The sequence below is a fragment of the Atractosteus spatula genome, chromosome 8, assembly GCF_055471065.1.
Source record: "Atractosteus spatula isolate fAtrSpa1 chromosome 8, fAtrSpa1.hap1, whole genome shotgun sequence".
Lineage (NCBI taxonomy): Eukaryota > Metazoa > Chordata > Actinopteri > Semionotiformes > Lepisosteidae > Atractosteus > Atractosteus spatula.
The window spans coordinates 48,784,000-48,799,177 of NC_142713.1; the positions used below are offsets into that span (position 1 = coordinate 48,784,000).

At 35.6% G+C, this 15,178-nt stretch overlaps 1 protein-coding gene across 2 annotated transcripts in view; it reads right to left on the reverse strand.

Annotated features, from left to right (window-relative positions):
* Positions 1-6: 6 nt before the first annotated feature.
* tmem110l (transmembrane protein 110, like) overlaps positions 7-15,178 on the reverse strand; it is a 35,029-nt gene continuing 19,857 nt past the window's right edge. For both annotated transcript variants that reach the window (XM_088924006.1, XM_088924005.1), the window contains exons 5-8: positions 10,544-10,656; positions 9,108-9,191; positions 7,278-7,403; positions 7-1,854 (exon numbers count right to left, since the gene is read on the reverse strand). In XM_088924006.1, the coding sequence (XP_088780132.1) occupies positions 1,804-1,854; positions 7,278-7,403; positions 9,108-9,191; positions 10,544-10,656 (374 nt within the window). In that variant the 3' untranslated portion in view covers positions 7-1,803. The remainder of the gene's footprint in view (positions 1,855-7,277; positions 7,404-9,107; positions 9,192-10,543; positions 10,657-15,178) is intronic.

A 15,178-nucleotide genomic window follows, 5' to 3' on the forward strand; every position in this document is an offset into this window, starting at 1 on the left:
CAAGTCTTATCATAAAACATCTTTATTAGAACACACAGAAAGTGATTAACACAGCTTCAGTTTTTTGGAATATTTAAAAAATGGTACTGAACCTGAAAGTACAATATATCATTAGAAAACTCTAATCTTTTCTTCATACATTGCACCCTTAAACGTATTAGAACAGCAAGATCCAAACTTAGTTTTGCTTTTCAGTCAATTTGTATTTGTGATCATGAAATGAGTGATACAGTATAATACAGTATGTGCTTCACAGAGAAGGAAGGATTCTTTGGAGCTTTTGCTGGTACTTTCTCCATTCTTTAAAATGTTACCAAAGATCTTGACCTGGGAATGCATGGTCATCTCTGGAAATGGGTCACTTATCTTTATTAATGATCTAGTGTAACTAGTGGTGGCAGTAGCAAAATGAGTTGTGAAGTTTACAGAAACATTTTGTCTGCCTACTGTATGTAGAAGAAAATGCTGACATATTTATTTGGGGGTGCTTGACTCTGCAGCATGACAATGACCCAAAATATACAGAAATTAAAGAGATCAGCAAGAGAAAAAAAAGTGGAAACTTTTTGTTTGACTGTAAAGGAAAAATATTTTTTGGCTTTGTTGTCCCAATACTTACAGGTTGTAGCAACAACCTTCATTTAATAAATTAATTACAACTGGCAACCTTGATACTAATTCTTTAATTCAAAATAGATAAAACTACAAAATATGAAAAGCTCTAAAAAGATTTCAAAATACTCTAATAACTCCATTTGTAGCACCAGCTGGCATACTTGATTTAAACATCATGTGCAGCAATACCTGTTAAAGCAGTCCTGTAACACTGCAGTCTACACTGCTAATGTTTGTAGTCCTACTGCTTTGATCTGTAGAAATATTAACCCAAGGGTCACAGAATGTATAATATATTTTATTATACATTAGCTAGGGCAGCAATTAATGCAGAACCACAGGAGCCCCATTTACAAAGACCTTTAGAAAAATCATTAAACATTGGTATTTTGTTGATAGTGAACCTAAACAACATTAGAGCTGCAGAACAGCAGTGTTTAACACTAAGTTAATCAGTAAATATTCCTATTTGGCACCAGTTTCTGAAATGTACCATAAATGTTTAATAAAACTTACAGCTACTGTGACTTCTTTACTTTATTGGTTTGGGGTGAAAGGAAATGCACATTCTCACTTTTGTTTCAAGAGAAAAATATTCCAAGTTATTTCTTAATTTCGGCTATATTTTGCCTGTGCTATATTTGCCATATAACCACACTTTATTTCAACAGATCTTATCTGATGTGGATAGAAAAGAAACTATAGTCAGGGCTGCACTAGAAATATAATTTAATTCTGAAACAGTATTTTTGCAGTATGTATGTCACTGTATGAAGTCAGTAGATCAAAAATATACAGTACATGTATGAACATACACAATTCATACATTCACAATTTAGCACAGTGACACAAAAATGAACAAATACAAAACCCTTAGATTTAATAGTAACTCAAAATGGTAGAAATACTCAGTTTTGTGAAGTAGAAATTTACATCTTGTCAAAGGCAGCAATAAGACAGTAACTTTGTATATATTTTATAACCCAAGAAACCCTGCAAGTTTTTAAGTTTCTTATCTTATGTGAACAGTTTTATGTTTATCTTCCATTAGTTGAACTATCATTCACCAATCCCATTCTTGGCAGCTGCAGCAAACTCTCAAAGGATAACAGGGGTAGCTACTGGTCTTGGCATGCTGGATGCTTTGCCTTTTCTATCTGCCTCCAATCGCATTCGAGGGCCTCTCCGTTAAGCTTGCTTTTCCAATAGATCGTTGTCATTTTCAGCAGTCAACAGCACCTGGAGCGAAGCACAAGAGACAACTTGCAGTTTCAGTGTGTATTAAATTATTTCATTATATGTGTATGCACACATTTACTGTATAAAAATGTGGGTTAGTCTTCTTTTTTTTTTTTGGACTTGTCAGTGTGCACTCATTCCACAATGTGCGTACATTTTTAATATGATGAATTTGTGGGACTTGGAACAAAATCATTTTCTATACGTTTTCACCTAAGGGTAAATGGAACTTTGATGCTAGATTTACAGAGACACTTTTCACTGTAGTACCTGAGGGTTCAAAAATCAAAGCAGGTCTGTTCAAGGTATAACACACAATCCCTCCAAAAACAATACAATTATTCAACCAAATTCTGAGTATGTTTTGAGGCATAAAAATGTTTTTTTTTTAAAAAAAAGGGATTTATATTTGCTTGTTACCTAAAAACAAAGGAGCGTTCATTTGTGTACAATATACACTGCAACACATTCTGGAATCGAAAATTATGATATTCTTTCTCCTGCAATAAGAAAAATTAAAACAGCTGAATGATCAAGAGAACTTGAGTCAGTGTTTTAAACCATATGGTTTTTGTTTTTTTGTTTTTTTTTTAGGTACTTTATGTAGTTTGTTTTAATTTTTTCTTAGTTTTTGTGAATCCAATTAAAACCTTCACAATTTCTTAAAATAATTTTAAAAATAATTTTTAACAATGTAGGATAAAAGGTTGCATAAATCTCAGGGAAATGCATACTGTATACAGGGCAGCATTGTTATTACACCTTCTAGACAGTAAGAATGCGTTCACAAAAAATACATTCATCAACAGGATAAAATCATAATTTGAATCAATTGCATTCAATTACTGACTGGTTAATGTCAGTGTATCCAATCCATCCTTTCAATTTCCTCCAACCATAGTAGAAAACTGCTTATACAAAGGTCCCCTTTAAGGACAATGGTGCCTTTGTCATGATCTATTTCTAAGATATAACTGTATCCCCAAAATTGAAATACGCTAATGAAAATTAGGAAATATTAATCTCTTAATATTGCCTTCCTTAAGTGGAAAAGACTACATTTAAAGGTTAACAACAACACTCAAAATGTACCACTGTGGTAACATGCAGGGGGCTTCCAAGTTGCTTAACCAGACAAGGCGGAAACTCATAGCTCAGGCACAGCCCCATAAATAAAGACAAGTTTGTATGAGCCTGAGCAATGCCATTCGCTGGAATTGCATAAATGGCACTGCACAACCAATGGAAGCACTGCTGAGGTTGGCTGGGCATTAGCTGGCCAGGATTTGCTCGGCTTTAGCACACCAGTAACTCTTAAGACATTCCAGGTGCCTGCCAACTGGCAAAGACATCACTGATCGACCACTGCAGTCAAATTGCATTGTGGTAACCTGCAAGGCAACTGGCACCCTGGAGGTTTCAGCAAGAAACAAGTGGCTTTGTCAAGAGTCCATGTGGGTACAGTAAGAGGCATGTTAGAGACGTTTATCAACAGAGCCCTCATTCCAATCTTGTGGTACAAGGGTTGTGTCTGAAAATCCTATTTCATGAACAATTGGCAATTACAAACTGTGCGAGTACATAATACTACATTACAGGCAATTCCATGTAGTAAATCAAATAAGTCAAATTAAATCATTGTGTTACTGTTTTGCAGAGAACTTGACAAACCTCTGCTTTTTTTTTTACAATATATTTTTAAGAATGACTAAAACTTAAGTTAAAATTTGATTTTGCAATGACAGCGCTAGGGGCTGGTAAAAGCTTCTAGATTACTGCCTTTGAGATTGAGTATTGAGCAACAAAAATGGTTTTTTTACAGTTAATTTAATCGGAAAAGGTCGGTTACGGTTTACCTTTCATGTTGGTATAAACCTTATCTCACATCGGCTCTGAAAATCTCCTGCTTCACTGTTCTTTCAGAGATTATCTACTGTGCATCACAAATAATATTACTCTACAAAGCTTTATGCTTGGCCAAAATGTTCTCTCATGAGTCTGAAAACTTTTGGACAGCATTTGAATCATTGCTATTACAACATGCCTTTAGAAATGACCTCAATTGAAATGAATGCATATCCAACTCCTTCCTCAGAAACGTCACTCCATGGAAATATGATTTAAATGTCACTTCTGTTCTTCTCAAATCCTTATTGAATGGGATGATTTGTTGCTCCTTGGCAAATTCCCAGTATGGAGGAGGAAAAGAATACAACTTTGGAACCACAAGAATGAACCCACTATTTATTCCACTCATTTTTGAGTGCTGTCAAGATTGCCACAAGTATAAGCTTCTAGCCATTAAGGTTCAAACTGTGAGCAAAAGCAATAACACATTGGAACAGTACGAGGAAGCCTTTAGCTTTAGTCTTTTCATCTTTAAACCTGGTCTTAAATGTGATTATGAAATTTAGTTTTCAAAAATACTAAAGTTGTCATTCTTGTTAACGTATATCTATATTAAATGTACAGATCAATATTGAAGTAAAATTCTTTGTCCTTATGATATGGAATGTGTGAACTAGTTTGTCATCTGCAATTGTTACAATATAATTAACATTTACTGTAGCACCAATAAAAATGTTAGTGTGCAAAAACAACTTTGCATCCAGCTTTGTCGAATTGCTTGCTCAGGTCATCCACAATCACGTTATAAACAGTATCTTTTCTTACTGCTCTTGAAAACTTTAATTTACAGTTAAGCACCTAGAGTTTGTATCTTATCTAATGATAAATACTGATAGTGAAATGAGTGGAAGTATTATTGCTTCTTGGCTCAATTTTGTTTTATTCTTTGTATAGCACCCAGTATATGAAAATGTACTCTTGTGTGCTATACTACTATGAAACGTGGCAAAAACTGGATGGGTTAGGGATTGGAAATTTAGCAGACACTGTTTAGACCAGAATCAGTTGATGTTTTTAGCTTGTTAAAATACATTAACAGGTTATTCCCATATGATTTACTTGAAAATGCACAGCACACCCCTGCAATATAGCAATATGCCTGGGACATAGAGAATTTTTAGGTTTTAGTCCAACTAGCCTCTTAATGAGGTAACTCACATGAGTATTTACTTCGCTACACCTGTGTAACCCTTTACCCGCCTTGTCTAAAGCAGGTAATTGTAAAGAAACATAAAACCTGCTGGGCCTGATGAATTGGTATGCTGAAAAAAATGCACTAGTCATATTGTTTTGCACATCTATGTACAGTATGCCATTCTAAGACACATTTATCTAGTTATGTGTATGCTCCAAAGCAACTACAACAAACAATGGTCAGTACAATTTAAGCTAGTCAGAGGCAAAAACTTTCCATGACGGGGATAGACAGGGATTTCCAAAACTTCAAACAATGGCATTAAATAACCAAGTTTCACATGGCCTGGTTCCCTTAGGGCTGTGTTCCAAGGGAAATGCACCATAAAATAGTGGAGAAAAAGCAACTGTCTGACTCACTTTTTCTTGGAGTCAACTGCAACCATCTGTTTGTGATGGGCCAGGGTGTCCTTCAAAAATTAAGATTGAAGGCTGTGGGTCACAGGTTTGGCATGGCTGCTTCCTGAGCTGGCCCACTAAGGCCTTCCACTGGTGGCGTGCTTTATGTAATCCAAGAAAAACACAACAGGTGCGATATGAATGATGAAGTAAGTATGGCCAAAAAACAACTCACTACTGGAATTGTTCGCATTAAAGTACACTGGCAGAAACTCATTTTTTAGAGACAGGAACTGCAGTGTTTAGAAGCTGCACAGGAATTATAAACTTTGTATTTTGTCCCCACCATGTGCATATTCTTTAGTAGATTTCAATAAGAAAACGTCACCAAATATTAATTGTGCAGTTCTGTAGCTTAGTTATGTGAAGCACACAGAAAAGATGGAATATTCATATCATTAAACAATGATATTGTTTTTAATCCAGTTTCATTATAACTCAGTAATGCACTCATGTGATATAAAAATGAATAATGAGTACTATTTTTAACATTAATAATGAAATGTATACTGTTTTACCTTTTAGAAAGTACAAAGGTGATTTACAAATGAATAATAAGAATATAAGTACTATTAATTGAAAATTTAATTTTGTACACAGTTTTAATTTTTAAAAACTTTCACTTTTTTTCCTGATAGGTGGTCATTAGTGGTGTGCAGCCATGACTTAATGTCTTTTATTTATGCCGCAAGTTTACGTAATTGCTAAGATAACAGTTTAATTATTTTGGGTATCTTTATTGCAGCCACAGTTAAAATCTTTATTAACATTGTTACCTTTTGTGATATCAATTTACTCCTTTATATATTAAAAAAAACTTGACATACCAAAATTAGCTTGGACTATGACCCATTACGATGACCATGCTCTTAAGTAATACTCTTGCGCAGCATGTCCACATTCAAACAAATACCCTTCATTTGGTTCAGGACAGGTTAATGATTCCAAAAACTGGTTAAGATCTAACGATGACACCTTTGTGCTTCTCCAGCAGAGTTTACTTTCAGAGATATGAAGCCTTCTGTACCTCACCGATGGGCCTACACTGCACGTTCATAACGTCTGCTGTATCATTGACGTTTACAACAAATAAAGCACCTGTCTACGGTAATTCCATTTTTTTGGAATGAAAACACCAAGCTGTGACAGAAAACAACCTGAACGTCTGGAAAGGAGATAAAATTCTCAGAGGTTTCTTGTTGTTCTGTTCTTTGTCTTCACCCCTTCAAAAAATAAAAATGTTTATGTACAGTACTAACACATGGATTCAAGGACTCCATCATCCAAAAGGCATCACAATCCAAAAGTACTGTGAGAAACTGTGGGGCGGCACAGTGGTGCAGTTGTTAGCATTCCTGCCTTGCAGGGATGGGTTCAGTGCCTGGGGTGCTATCTGCATGGAATTTCCATATGTAGGTGTGCTCAGGTTTTCTCCCACAACATATTTGTTTTAAAGCTTAAACTTTTTTTATTTAATAAACCTTTGGTATTCATAATTACATTCTGGTTGCAAAAAAACCCCATTCACATTCACTGAACGTTCCCCCAAAAACAAAGTACCACGTTATTTACTGTATATGACTGTCCCAGATGGAATGCAGATCAAGTATTCCAATTGCCTTCCTTCCTCCCAATACATATGCCCAAAAACATAATGGTAGGTTAACTGGTTTCTTGTGGTGTGACTGTGTGTGTAAACCCTCTGGAAAGGCTGGCATCCCATCAAAGGTGTATCCTGCCTAGTGCCTATGCCCCAGCTCCCTTGAAAACCTGTATCAGATAAAGAGGTTAGAAAATGGATGGATGGAAAGTGACTTCAATTTGACCCAGAAAACACAATGTGTGATTGGATACTGAAGTGTGTAGAAGCCAGTGAGAGCAAAGCCTAATCCCAAAGAGCTGTTTTTCCTCTGAAGCATCACCTGTGACTCCTCATCGACTGCTCTTGCTGGGGCCTCGACTGATTTGTTGCTCTGGGGGCTCTCAGTTGGCTTCTGGTTCTTGTATTTCCTCATCATCAAGCTATCAACAACCCAGAACATTATTGCCTAAAAAGAACATTGAAAATGAATTTCAAATAGTTTGTTTGCATTCACAAAAAAACACTGTTCATTTTTTTGCAAGGCCATATTCTGTTATATTCCCAGATTTTAGAAGTCAGTCATTACATCTCTTAATGATACAGTATCTATCACTGAAACAACCATTTCTAAAATGTTGACCATTATGTTGACTATGTCTTATATTGATTAGTGCCCATTTGTCTTTGAAAGTGACTCCCCCACCCTCCATAGTGCAATTAAAACAGCTTCATAGAGGGGGTGATGAGGTGTTTGCACAGATGAGGGTTTATCTAACTAGATAACAACCCTAATGGATTGGACCACCAGAGGCTAAACACCTTATAAGGCTGAAATCCCCCTGAAAACCCACATCACCCAGGCTGTCTTTAAAAAGAAAGATGGAAGGAACTGCAGGAAGACAAAGAATATAGCAGGAGAGGAGCAAACAAGTTACATCTGAACACCATTTTCAATGCTGAGGTCTTCCTTGATGCATCGAAACCTCCTATATATTTGGAACTGGAGCAGCACAGCTGAAGCTGGATTTTTCCTATCTATGAAACCATTTAACTTTACTTTTTAAAATTGTCTGGCAGAATTTGTTACGTGCTTCTTTGTCTGCAGTGCAGAAGGTTGTCGCCTTTCAGCGTCAGTTTAGAGAGCAAACTCGCCTGTGGAGAACCGTTTCATTTGTAATTTAAAGAAGTCTTAGTTATCCTTATTAAGATTGATGGTCATTACTGAGAGCGTCAGGTTGGATGTATGGAGATGGGTCCCAAGGTCTGTTTAATTTTAAATCTTAAACTTTTGATAGACAAAACGGACAAATATTATGAGTAATATGTAAGCACACTCTGGATTCTCTTCATATTGTATAAGTGTTGTCTATGTATATGAAATAATCTTTTTCAGTTCAGCTACTGTCTGTTTAATTTTCTGTGTAGTCATGATGTTATCTGGCATTCCCTGGACAGTGTGGGGGTGTTTTATTATTTAACTTTTGTAAATTGCTTATATTTAAACTATTTCCAGGACTAATATATTTTTTACTTAACTCTTCAACATCTTTAACATCTATTTTCACTAGCATCTTCACTTTCTAATAAAATATAACTTAAACACAAATAGTTTTCCCCAATCAGAGTGCCTGCAGTAACCGAAGAGTCATGCATTTTTCAGTTCAAACAGCTTCATTTTACTTTCCATTGTGAATTAGCTTTGCATTTTAAGTTTGTATTTACTCTTTCATGTGCAGGGTGTTGTAGTTAGCTTACCGTATCATGTACAGTAAGAGTCAAACACTTCTATATCAGCGATTAAAAGTAAATTAAAAATTGAATTAGCATTTTCTGAACTCCAGATCAAAAATCATTACTGAGCTCAGTGAAAAAAAGTAGAGGACAAATTATGACCATACTAAACTGTGCTTGAATCTAGAAATTTGGGGAGTACACGTTCTACATGAACGAGAAAACTAAAAGGAGAAATATAAAGACAAACAAGATGGTTAAATTAGCATAATAATTTCCTGCAACCTATATAACAGCCTGATCTGTATTCACAGAACAGCAAATGAGAACAAGAAAAAAAGTAGTAAAACGAACATGAAGAGAGGGTTATGGAAAACGATGTGACATCTCAAGGTTCTCTTTCGGGGGAGAAGAGAGCTGGAGCAGAGTCCTTACTCACGTTAACAACGAAAGGCACAATCAGAATGACCAGCACCAGCTCCAGCTGTGGGTTCGGGATATAGTCCAACAAAACGTCTTGAAGCTGAAATGCAAAATTCCCAGCAGTTGGCTTCAGTGCCAGTAATACAGACTTCTGGACACATAGGTTTCACATCTGCCCCCAAGGGTTTATTACAGGCCAAGAAGCTTGTAATTTAGGCTTATGCTAAGATTAGAGAGAATTTCCACTGCACTTACAAGGCTTCTATTCAATTTCCTTTGGAGAGGAAAATAAGTGTTTTAGAGGTGAGAGAAAGAATATCTTCAGATAAATTGCTCAACAAAGTAAACATTTGTTCTGATTTTATTTGGAGTATAACCAAACATTTTCATATCCTTAGATTTGGACATTTGCTGAGAAAACAAAATCAAATATTTACATTTGGAGACTAAACAGACTTTTAAAGATCAAGGTTGGGTCTCTGAAATGTGAAAAGGAATATATTGTAACTTAGCTTATTGTCATTTGCTTGCAATGTAAAAAAAATAAAGATTTCAACGTTCTGAAGAAGATTAATCACCCTAACCTCACAGTGTTGGTAACATAATTCACACATTTTCCAAATGTAACAAATATGAATCAACCCAGCATGCAACTAAAAGCATAGTTTATACCAAATTCTCTTTTTTTTTTACTAAATAGGGTTTTAATAATAATAATAAATAATAATAATTAAAACAATTAGTTTAAATTTCTTTCTAACACAGCCAGTATGAAAAAAAAGAAATTTTAAATTTGTAGAACTGAGTTAAGTTTTCCCGCCTGATTTTTAGATTTGGATTACAGGAGACGTAGAAAATAAAAAAGTTAGGGTTAGGGTTAGTGTTTGATTTTTTTTTACTGCACATGGCTAATAAATGCCATCTGAAATACCTCAGCAAACTATCTTTAAACTTCCTCCCTTCTGTCTGTTGCGCCCTTGTTATCATGGTAGTTTTTGTATAATTGAACTCCAAATAAAAAAAGAAGCACTTATGGTGTAATACAGTCATTATCAACTGCAGATTCAATGCAGGTTGTTTTTTATACCCACACCATTTTAAAAGTGTGCATACTGTTAAAAGAAGCAGATGAAAGATTTGTATTTTGGAGTTCCATGTGTCTGTCAGCAGTGATGGAATCAGAAAAAGTAGACATCTGCATGGATTTCTTCTTCAATTTTTGTTGATTTTCATGTATACCTGCCTTGCTTCAAATCATTATAACTTCTCATTAGACATGTGGCAACCATTAGTTTGACCCAAGGCACAGTCTCTGCAACTGCTAAATATGCAGTATGTTGACATGAAATGTCCGCATATTTTTTCCTTTTAAAAAAAGTGCTTGGAAATCATCAAACAGGAAATGAGCAACAGTGCATTAAGGAAATAAAATTAAGTACGGTCTTCACTCACTTTGGTCCAGCCAGGAATAAGCAGAACAAGACTTATCACGGTTTTCTCAAAGACCATGATAAGCATGTATACCCCACACTGTCCTATCCATGCAGACACTTGAGGGGGGTCTCCTGTCCAGAGAACAAAAGCAACAGAAGAATGAAGCAACAGTGTACGTTCTTCATGAATCCAATATCTTGGATATTAATTGTAAAAATGACAAAAAAATTGAATTAGTATTAAGGAAATCAATCTGGGAATATTTATTCTGTGATGTAATACTGTATTTTTGTACTTACTGCATGACTATAGATTTGTTATTTATACATTTAATAAGCTAATGACAGTCTATTACATTAACAACACATTGCTTTGACCCTTAGACAGTTTTTTCCATGACCATTTATATTAAATTTTGGTTGAATGTATGATGTTTCTAAAGCTCTTATTATATTTGGTTGTACGAAAAGTACTCGATATTGCATTATTTCAGCACAGCTCCAAATAAAGTTATGCGTATTCTATTCTGGAGCAGAATGGGTTTTCATGAAGATTCACAATGAGCTGATACATTTCAATTTTGAAGATACAATCCCCAATAATGTGATTGTGGATGGAGTCTTTATTGATTTTCTGGCTTAAATCTCCATTGCTTTATATATTATCTCCTGGCCAAGTGGAAGAGAAACTCAACACCCCATATAAACCAATAGATACTGGATTGGCCATGGGTTTTGGATTTTGTTGGAGGGTGTTAGCACTATGAATGCTGGGAAATAGTGGTCTGAAACTTTACTTTTATACTCTAGAGATGACATTTGGGGCTTGCCCTTCTCCTGAAATGTTCTTATGAACTCCATCTAAATAGTCTTTGTTTGCAAATTATGTGGTTGTGTAATGGAATAATGTTGACTCTTGTTGGTTTCACACAATTCCAGTTTGTGTGAAATGTGCTTGTCTGACTCAGTTTATCCTCCACGAGACAGTTTACTAAATCATAACACCATTGCATAATGTTCTTGTTTTGCTGGTAGATACAGATCAGAGGTACCAGAAGAAATGCTGCATGCAACCCCTAGCACACAACCAGTCTGCAGTTACTGCCCTGTTATCTACTACAACAACATTTTATCCCTTACATTAGAAACTTTTTAACACATGGGTTAAAAAACAATACCACCAAACCTATTACATGACAGTTACCAGTAATAACATTATGAAATATGCTTTAACACTTTAAGGCTATTCTATAGTTTCAAATCTGACATTATGGTCAGTCTTGTGTATTTTCATACACTTTTACTGTACTATTTCCTTTGATAAACAGCTCTGCCAACATATGCAGTTTGATCAAATAAAATACTTCTCTCTATTGGAAAAATGAAACATTCCTCAAGCTATTTTTAGCATGTTTTTAAAGGAAAAAAAGTACAAAAAAGAGTGACTCATTTTCCCATGTGAATTTATGTGAAATGCTACTTGCTTACAGATCTCCTCACATCACAGAGCTACCATGTAGTATCGAGAACAACATGAAAGTCTTGCAACTGTTATACTGTAATTAGTCAACTGTACTTAAAAGACCTCAAGTATTTGTATTTAAGGTTAAGATCCATTTCACAGCAGTGATGAAAAAGGGGGTAATTTTACAGTACAAAGTTGCAAGCCCTACTTAGCTAACAGATGGGAAAAAAATCCATGAACTTTGCTTCCCCCCCCCCCCATCTTTACATTGAAATTATGACAAAATAAATTGACTTGCTGACCACAAAAAAAATGTTCAAAGTGTTTAATATTTTTTTAGCATAAAAAGATAATTACATTTCGTCCGTCTAATAAAGTTTTAGTTTAAAGTCTAACGATACTCCCTTTCTAGTGTTTTCAAGAATTAGAGATCCCTCTGTACAAATCATGGACACAAGAACATGTTTCCCTCCCAATAATGAATCCACTCTGATTACACAGCAGGCCCAGTCATTAAAAAAAAAAGCATGAGCTGTTCCTTAAACTTTTCTCTTGCCTAACTATGGAACAGACAGCGATGCAGCAGCCACCCTGTACCAGCTATGAAACCCTTGAACAACAATTATTTGTGTACATTTGACACACATTACTTGCCACAACCTTCTAAATATGTGGTAAAGGAACACATTCCAGCATGCCAATTGTATCATTTTCTGCTCATCCCACCTCCCACCACAGTAAGTGCCTCTTAGTGCTAATAACATGTTGAAACATCTGCTGGGTAAAAACTTTAACATGATAAAAGGGTGCTGACAAACAGGACACAGTCCCTTCCCAGGGTGAGCTGGAGTCCCGCCTGTTGTAAACTCTCCCTGACACCAGCTCACGTTTGAGAATAAATGTGAAGCTGCATCACCACAATGAATGGCTGTGATCGTGCAATTAAAATCTTTTTAGAAAATCAATAATTTTACCTGTTACCGTTTCTATAACTATTTAGATCACTAGAAACCATACTGACTTAACACCATATGGTTTTACACTAATCCTTAAGTCCTTCGCAGTGCATTCCCTACTGTGAGTATGTTGGCTGAAAACCATTACAGTTTTCAGAAACTCACAGGCCCTTTGAAAAAGTATGAAGGCTCTAAATGATTAGGGATGTAGGTATGTGGTCATTTTTCACAAATAGACTAGAGCATTAAACTGGGCTTTCTTTACTCATCGTCAGTGCTGTGCAACTTCTGTATAACGCAATGACTAATTCATTGCAAAACCTTCGATGAACTCTGTAGTCCCTCACTTTGTGTTGAAACCAGGCAGCCACAGCATTAATATTTCGAATTTGATCGGCCTTCATGAGGTCATGCATGGACATTACAGTCAAATGTATTGAAAGATACATTTCAAACAATATAATTCGTCAACAAGTCTGTCTAATCCAGTGACCCACTGTATCAAAAGCAGCACTATGTTCCAGAAGAGATAGCATTTGAATCAGCACATCAGTTGCACGATCACTAGAGGCCATCATGGACAACATCTCCCATCCCCTCTATGACAGGCATGTAGAAATGAAGAGCACGTTCAGCAATAGACTGATTCATCCACGGTGCGACAGGGAGCGCTACAGGAGGTCATTCCTGCCTTCTGCCATAAGACTGTACAACGCATCCACCTTGCGTCTGAGCAGAGGCAACATTGACAGTGACCTGTTTCTGGACTAAACACATCTACTGCTACATCTGCTCTCTTTCTTTTCACGTTCACAACCGTTTTTTGTGCAATATATGCCAGGGACCCGTGCAATACATTTATATTTATATTTATATTTATATCTATATACATCTATATTTATATTCATATGTGTTATACGATTTTTCTGTAACTCTTTTAGTGTACCCCTCACTATACTGATTGTATTGTATGTATTGTACTATTATTATTATTGTATCATTCGTTACACTGTGGCTGTGTTGTCTGTGTAAAGTTGCTGTTGCACTGCAATTTCCCTCACGGAATCAATAAAGTATCTATCTTGACATTGTCTGTTCCACGAGGTCTTTTTCTTTTTTATTAGGTTATAAATCAGATTTTTGCGGCTGCAACAATTTGCATGTTTGTCAGGTTCCAAATTTTGCATGGCTCTAATTATTAGATATTAAAATCTGCACCTCATTAGAGCACGATCTACAGAATTCCCTAACATGGCCATATAATCCCATGGAGAAGAAAGCACCACTTCCATACAGTTGTTTTCAAACCATGCCTCTCTTTAAATTAAACGATTGCATCCCTGCAGTTATTTGATATTCAAACCATTTTGTTCTGTTTACTTGAATGAAACAGAATTACAGTTATGCATCTACCAGTAAACAAGCTTGTTTTGCAGAGTACAAAAAACAGTTCATGGATTTTCACCATGCTTAAAGGGATTAAAGAAATGTCTTTGATCACTATGTGATCAAACACTGTTTCTACAGTATCAAAACCAATTAATATCATTACAAGCTGCATATTAATATTATAGTGTTTTCACATTTAAAATGGTAAAAAAATTTTCACCAGAACATACAGATCTTGGAATGTGAAAGAAAAGACAAGCAGTATTTAAAAATCTTAGGCATACTGTCCCCCTCTACGGTACAGGGCTAAATAAAACTCTACTGTATTTATAAGACATGACCTTTATTTATATTTCTTTATATGTGGATAGTATACCAAATTATACTGTATATAAACAACCTACCTGTACATCTTCAATATACTTTTATTCCTCTATATAGAACAGTTCTTCTCATATACTGTACATATTAGATAAAACCTGTGGGCAATAAATTGCAAGACAGCAGGCTCGGTGCCACAATATCTACTGCATGCCAAAATACATAATTTGGTCACTTAAAATGGAAAAAGAAAAAAATACAATGAGAAAACTATAAATTGCTGGTTACCGACACAAAACCCAAATGAAATAAGCACATGCGTACCTCTCTCAAAACACAAAATCTCAAGGATTGGTCTGTAACAGGTTTCTATCACGCAGGTGAGAGAGATCCTTCAAATTACAATCTACAGTATATTCAGACAGCGAAGAAGATGAAGCTGTCAAGTCACGTTATACTTAATTTTGAGTCTTTCAGAGGTGATTGACAAGAAGTCTTTATGATTTGCTGTGCAACGATCACT